Source organism: Orycteropus afer, unplaced genomic scaffold (assembly GCF_000298275.1).
Source record: "Orycteropus afer afer isolate SDZICR_OR568_19922 unplaced genomic scaffold, OryAfe1.0 scaffold00127, whole genome shotgun sequence".
NCBI classification, from domain to species: Eukaryota; Metazoa; Chordata; class Mammalia; order Tubulidentata; family Orycteropodidae; genus Orycteropus; species Orycteropus afer.
This window is the reverse complement of record NW_006921714.1, coordinates 5,954,372-5,962,068: the sequence shown is the minus strand read 5'-3', so window position 1 is coordinate 5,962,068 and position 7,697 is coordinate 5,954,372. Positions and strand designations below refer to the sequence as shown.

At 42.8% G+C, this 7,697-nt stretch overlaps 1 protein-coding gene across 1 annotated transcript in view; it reads right to left on the bottom strand.

Moving 5' to 3' along the window:
• Positions 1-7,697, bottom strand: part of UNC79 (unc-79 homolog, NALCN channel complex subunit) — a 284,033-nt gene that overhangs the window by 68,003 nt on the left and 208,333 nt on the right. Inside the window, exons 38-41 of the mRNA XM_042781482.1 lie at positions 5,807-5,919; positions 5,637-5,722; positions 4,622-4,795; positions 1,596-1,664 (exon numbers count right to left, since the gene is read on the bottom strand). Coding sequence (XP_042637416.1) covers positions 1,596-1,664; positions 4,622-4,795; positions 5,637-5,722; positions 5,807-5,919 — 442 coding nt within the window. The remainder of the gene's footprint in view (positions 1-1,595; positions 1,665-4,621; positions 4,796-5,636; positions 5,723-5,806; positions 5,920-7,697) is intronic.

The following is a 7,697-nucleotide window of genomic DNA, read 5'->3' as shown; positions in this document are numbered from 1 at the left end:
TGACCAAAAAGAGAAAGCTAAATTCAAACCTCTATAAAAACTTGTTCTTATGTCTAGCAGAGCAGCATGGTGATAAAGTGGCCTAATGGTTAAATGCTCAGCTGTTAACTGAAAGGTTGGCAGTTTGAATACACCAGCCACTCTGCAGGAGAAAGATGTGACAATATGCTGTGGAACCCCTGTGGAGCAGTTCTACCTGCCTACAGAGTCACTATGAGTTGGATGGAATCCACTCGACAGCGTGAGTTTTGGTAGCTTGGTGATGGGGAAATGTGGTACAACAGAAAAAACAAAGAGCTTGGAATCAAAGGACCTATAATGAAGTCTCAAATCTTCTACCAGTCAGCAATGTAAACTTGGCCAAGACGTTTTAGTTCCTGAGCCTGTTTCCCTATGTATAAATGAGCAGGTTGGGCCAAAGGATCTCTAAGCAATTTTCCAGTATAAATACTGCACGAGCCTATGAAATCACAGTCAAGAGAAGTGATTGCAGGAGCAATTGTTAGTAGATATACTAATAATAGTCTATAACTAGTAGTTATTGATCCATGATTAGTAGTTACAGACTACCGAACACATATAACATAGCCTAGAAATGCCAGGAAAATCCAAGTGAATAGAAACACAGTGCTGGGTTTCATGAGGTCACTCCCACTGTGGACATTTCAGTACAGTATCAGGAAGAATAGGGAGATCTCCACACACATTGTGAGATCCACTACAGGGAAAGTTTACAGAGGATATGAGCATTTTTTACTTAAATGGGATTCTGAAGAATGAGGAATCTCTCATGCAGGCAAGGGTATAAAGCATTTCAGGCAGAGCAAATGGCCTAAGCAAAGCAAGAGGTATGAAATTAAGTAAGATTGTGCATGGAAAGCACTTAGCAGAATGCCTGCCATATGGTAAGTGTTCGACAAATGGTGGCGGTTGTTTCAGATGATGGCAGTGATGATGGTGATAAAAGTGCACAGACGCATGAAAACGGAATGAATTAGCTGAAGAGTCAACTGGAAAAGGAGGCTGTTCTGAAGTACCTTCTTGTGTGTCATGTTCAGGAATCTGGACACTACTGTGATAAAAAGGAGGAGTTAGCAAAGACTCTTCAGTAAGGAGTTAAATGATGACACTGAAGTTTGAGGATCACCATGTCAGTGGTATAGACAGTGGACTGGTGGCATGGACCAGGTCTGGGAAGTGTTGTTGTTGTTGTGTGCTGTCAAGTTGACAGAGAAGAACTGCCCCCATAGTGTTCACGGGCTGTAATCTTTATGGGAGCAGACGGCCAGGTCTTTTGCCCATGGAGCCGCTATGTGGGTTTGAACTGCCAACCTTGTGGTTGGCAGGTGAATGCTTAACTGTTGTTTCACCAGGGCTCCTTCTGTTCTGTTTCTAAGGACTGGGAAGACTTATTATTAAAACAGGATATCATGATGCCCTGGAGCCCTTCATACTGGACACCGACCCCACATGCGGGGTGGAAAAGCAGCCTTCAGTTCACACTAGCCATTTCTCAGGTCCACTACCAGCCTGGCTTTTTAGGTAAAATAACAGGGCAGTAACCAGTTAGCTGGCTGTGTCTGAAACATACGTACCCTTGTGGCATTCGTAGAGGGTATCTTCAAGAGGCAGATCATAATTCTCAAACTGGAGTCAAGAGAACACTGTAAACAAATGTGAAAAAGTACATCAGTACATATTTCTTCATCTGCCTTTTGCTTGAAATACATCCTTTAAGCATATATTTTAGAAAAAATTTGAGACATAACTGCCTCTCTGCAGCTGTGTCATGCCATTTATTCATGTTGGGAAAAAAATTATTCTTGGGTTAAAAAATAAGTAGACAATTCATTCTGTAAATAAACAACAAAATAGAACAAACAAACAAACAAAAAATAAACTCACTGCCATTGAGGCATTTCCAACTCATAGCAACCCCCATTGGGTTTCCAAGGCTGTAAATCTTTATGTAAGTAGATTTCCCTGTCTTCCTTCCATGGGGCAGCTGGTGGGTTTGAACCACTGACCTTCAAGATAGCAGTCCAAGTGCCTTATCCACTATGCCACCAGAGCTCCAAAACAATATTAATCAATTAATAAACATCATCCCTATTTCTCAAAGATATAGACATAAAATTAGAGAACTGAATAGACAACTGCATGATTAGATGATGGTTAGATGTTAACTATGTCCAACTCTAAAGAGGTATGCTAATTTGTGAAAGGCCATGTTGGGGGAGAAGAAAAGCTATTTAGATCTATTTAAAAGCAGTGGGAGCTCTGGTAGCATAGTGGCTAAGGCACTTGATTGCTAACCAGAAGGCTGGCAGTTCAAACCCACCAGCCACTCCTGGGAAGGAAGATGGGGCAATCTACTTTTGTAGTGATCCTGCCTCGGAAACCCAAGGAGGGGTCGCTATGAGTTGGGTCCAACTCAACGGCACATAACAACAACAACAAAAGCCGTAGGCTCGTTAGTGCACATAGGAACTAGTTTTGTCTGCTGATTCTCTACCACTCAAAGATATGACAAAACCTTGAGAAAAAGCAATAAATTTTCCACAATAGAAAAATCATACCTCACAATTCTATTAGAGTTGTATTTGGGCAAGATTCTATATCAAAATGTATTTTTAAAATTGAGTTTAGTGGGATTCAGGGAAAATGTTTCAGTGAAAATAATGAATTATGTCATTTAACATGCTTTAAATCTCACAATTGCAGGGTACAGTTAAATCTCTGCCACTGGATGTGACAGTAAGCTCTTTAAGATGATACCAACTAAGGCAGCATCTCCCCAAGCATCCACCTTACCTGGAAACTCGTTAGAGACGCCAGTTCTCAGGCCCTACCGCACCCACTGAATCAGGAACTGGGGGTAGGGCACAGTGACCTGTGTTTAACCAAGCTCTTCTGGGGAGACTGATGCAAATTAAAGTGGGACAATCACTTCTCCAGGTTTATGAAAAATTACAAAATGTTTTTCAATGCCTTAGTATTTTTACCCAGAGATTTAAAAAAAAAAAAAAAAAAAAGGCAGAAGATATTAGATGCACTGCCCCATCCCAGATCTCAGCTCACAGGGCAAATCCTCACATAAATTCTGAAAGCCCACCAATTTCACAAGAACCTTCTAAGGGAATCCCTGGTCTGTTTCATCTGCTCCACCCAAAGGAGTTGATGATTTTTGCATTACTCTAAACTAGGCTAAAACTCTCTGCCCATCAGGTCCCTGGAGTGTTGTAAAAATCAAGAACATTCATCTTGGAAAGAAGTGGTCAGCTCTGACAATGGCAGGCCTACAATCCCACGTCACAGCAGGTCGCTGGGGCCCAGTGGCTGCTGAGCCCTTTGGAAAATAATGGTGCGTTCCAGTACTCAAGGGTCTCAGTTCCCAGTATCATCTCATCTCACTCCACTTCACTCATTTGCCTAGCACGCAGGGTCCTGATAGGCTAAGTGCCACAAATTAGGTTTACCAGTTGTTTACAACTGGCAACCATTTCAATTGGCCAGTGTTCAAGTTAAATAAATATTTGGACTCTGGCACAGCCTGTAGGCAATTGGACTGACCCTGTCTGCCCTACTCCTTCTCTTGGACTGTGTTGTCTCTTTAGTATTGAATGGCCCTGGGTAGCTCTTGGTCCTGGACAAGTTCCATGTGCCATCTTAAAATGTGTACACTTGATTGCCCATGTGTGTATGCACAGTAGCGATATACATACATGGTTTCAAAGTACTCCTCCTCCTTGCTTGGATTTATTCAGTTCCTCAGATTTGTGGGTAGACAGGAATCATAGCATCGAGAGATGATAAGGGGATACATAGTCAACCAGAAATACTATTTTGCTCTGTCAAGTCCTTTATTCGCAAGCACAAGCTATCATTTCTTTTTAGAAAACTCTCTAAAACTGATCATTTACATTCTATGTCTGGGCTTCTTTTAGACAAAACTATTTATTTATTGGAAGCTTTGGTGGGTAGTGCCTAAGGCATTTGTCTGCTAACCAGAAGGCTGACGATTCAAACCCACCAGCCACTCCTTGGAAGGAAGACTGGGCAATCTACCTCCATAGTGATACCGCCTCAGAAACCCAAGGAGGGGTCGCCGTGAGTCGGATCCAACTCGATGGCAGTGCATTTGGTTTGGTTTGGTTTATTTATTTATTAACAGTATAGCAAACATTGTGAGGCTGGCACAGGACCGGGCAGTGTTTCATAGGTTCACTGTGAGTCGGAGCTGACCCAACAGCACCTAACAACAACATTTATTTCTTTAATACCCACTTGAGGAAAGTTTCTAGATAAACACAATCTACTAAGGTCTTTCTGATTTTTTTTTTTTTGAATGAACTGGAAGCATCTGCGATCACTGAGCCACAACTGCTTCCTGTGCATTGCTGCTATTGGCAACATTTGGAGAAAACAGTCTAAATAACTCTCCTCACTCAGTGGCTGATAGAGATGCCTTGTAGCCCTTTATAATGCATTAAATCACCCAAGACCCTGCTTCCTGTGTTGTTCTCGGTAAGCAAATGGTCCCGGCAGAATGTCTTAAGCCTTTTCTAAAGTATCTGTAAAAAGCAGGAAAAGTATTGGAAGAAGTCCTGGCTTCACTCACCTTCAGAGGTAAAACACAAGGTAGCTTGGCAAAGAACGTCTGAAACTGGTTGCTGATCGTAGTCCAGAGGCTGCTGGGAGAATCCATGGGCAAAGCTTCCATGAAGGTAGCAATGTTTTCCAAACAGCGTATCATAGCACCCCCTGCTGGCAAATTCTTTTTGTTATTTAGACCCTAAAAACACAAAAGCATAGGCAATCAACTGCTGAGACAAAATGGGAATTTGCATAGCTACTTGGTGAAGATCAGTTTAAAAAACACATGTTCGTGTTATAAACATGTATTGAGTGCCTACTGTAGGCCAACCACTGTAACAGGCAGGAGAGATACAGAGAAAAATTGACAAGTTCAGACAAACTTAGGGGTCAAAGTTAGTGATTTTTGGCTCAGTGAAGGAAGGTCAAATGTGAGCAAGAAATAAGAAGCACCTTCTAACAATGTCCTGTTTGTGTGGCTAGGTGCCAAGAAGACACAAGGATGAATGAGGTGCCTGCTGGGAAGAGCCTCCCAGGCGCAGACTGAGTGAGGCTTACAGGAGCAGCAGACTCCCTGTAGGCATCAGAACACCCACCCCAGCCTACAAGCTCACTGAGAGTTCACCAGCGGTGGACTGGAGACTTGAATCCAAGCTCCTCTACCCACAACACCAAGCTTCAAACGTCAACTGGGTCCATGGAGGTGAATGCTTGGCGCCTGGCTCCTATCACTTAGCTGAAAGGGAGCTTTAGATAAACAGTGTTGGTGGTGTTAGTTGCATCCAGGTGGCTCCCACTCATCGAGACCTTATGTATAACAGAAGGAGACACTGCCTGGTCTTGTACCTCCTTCATGATCACTGGCATGTCTGGGCCCACTGTTTTGGAACAGTAATGTTCAAATGACACTCTTCTTTGCTCTGGCAACTTTTAAATTAAATGACTTTGAATTTCTTCCTCAGAAGTACTACGTGGAGGGACCAAAAGAATCATGTACCTCAAGTGCAGCAGGGGCCTAGAGTATACCGAAGCAAACCCACCTCCAAGAGCTGACTGAGTGCAGCAATCGAGCTCAGCTCATTGAAGTCCATCAGAGACGTGGCTAGGGTCCGTAAAAAGGTCCCATCTGGAAAGTCAACAGTCAGACTTAGTGCTGGTGTTTCAGTGAGCAGCCATGTTTGCAGTGTCTGGGCCTTCCACGGATGCTTACCCTTGATAGTGCTCTGGAACAGCTGTGGGAAGATGCCATTGGGAGCCAGCTGATGGAAGATACAGCGCAGGAACTGCTTGGCCACCCCAGCTGCATTGCCTGGAACCATCATGCTAGAGTCAAACGGGAGAGAAGACAAGGAACCTGAGCCAACATCACTGGCTCGCACGGTTTTTTAGAGTTTAGACATTTGTACCCCACTCCTCCTACAGGATTGCTCATTGTCATTTCTACCCACGAGATGGAATAATCTAGTCATATCTAATCTTCATAAACTGTAAGTTTTTAGAAAGAGAGAACCATGAAGTACCAGAGTTGTCCAGACTTACTCCAGAGAGAACAAGTGACCACCACATCCGCATGTCTAGAGAACGGCAGAGTCAGGACTAGAACCCAGTATGGTGGTTATCAGCAAGATCCTCCCAGAAAAGTGTCTTTGGTTAAGAGAGGGAGCTGTTCTAAGGAAAAATGTGGGAGATTTGGGAAGTTTTCTTGGGACAGTTGAGCTAGCACTTGTAAAAGGATAGGACTTTCCCATCAATCCCTCATACCACTTCTGCCCATACATCTTTATCTGGCTCTGCCCCCTAGACCAAAGTGCCAGAAAGCATGTTCCCTGAGGTGCTTGGGGTAAGTTATCAAATGAAGAAAGAAGAAACCAAAGAACGCAAGTGGACAAAAGGTGAAAAGTCCCTCTTGTCCACCTGCTTCATTATGCCACGTCTGCCCTGAAATGCTGGTTCAGTCTTCTGGGTCAAAAATGCTCTGCAGGAAGAAATCACACCAAACTTACACAAACTCTTTCAAAAGATAGAGGAGGGAACCTTTGTCAGTTTGTTTTATGAGGCCATAATACCCTAAATCAATAAGTTACCAATGCCATTACAAAAAAAAAAAAAAAAAAGGCATGAAAAAAGACCAATAGTTCTCATGAACACTGAATCCAGTTACAGATTTTAAGGATGATAAAAAGGACTAGATCATGCCAGGCTACCACTACTGAACATTCAGATTAGGTACATAATAGAGAAATCCCTATTTAAAGGGGGAGAAAGGTGGAACAGAGCTTCAGGTTCTTAAAGAATCCAGACATACTGGACCTACTGAGTCTAGGGGAGTCTCCAAAACCATGGCCTTCAGTTGCTCTTCAAATCTTGAATTGAAACCATCCCCTGAAGTCATATTTCAACTAAGTAACTATTTAGCCCAAAGAGTGAAGATTGTCACTTGATACTGCGTTCCTTTAAAAATAAAAATTTATATAAGACCAAAGGGTCAACAACTGTTTTAAAGCCTAGATGAGAAGGTTGAGGGGCAGGAAAATTAAGTCAATGAAGTGAAACAAGTACAACAGAAATAACAGGAGTGTTCACACAATGGGAGCAGTTTAACCACTGTCACTGATCATTCTGTCTAGAAACTATGTGACGCGAGCGGGTTTGCTTTGTCTGTTTTCTCTAGAAATAAAGTTGTTGTTTTAAAAAGGATAGTACATCATGACCAAGCAGGGTTTATCCGAGGAGTGTAAGAATGGTTTATCATTCAGTAATCAGTCAATGGAATTTAATATATTAAAGGAACAAAAGAGAAAAACCAAATAGTTATTTCAATAGATGCAGAAAATGCACTTGGCAAAATTCAATACATATTCATGAAAGTTGTTGTTGTTGTTGTTAAGTGCCGTCAAGTCGTTTCCGACTCATAGCGACCCCATGCACAGCAGAACGAAACACTGCCCGATTTCGCGCCAGCCCCACAATCCCTGCTATACTTGAGCCCATCATTGCAGCCACCGTATCAATCCATCTCCTTGAAGGCCTCCCCCTCTTTCGTCGACCCTCCACCCTACCAAGCATGACATCCTTCTCCAGGGAATGGTCCCTTCTTACAA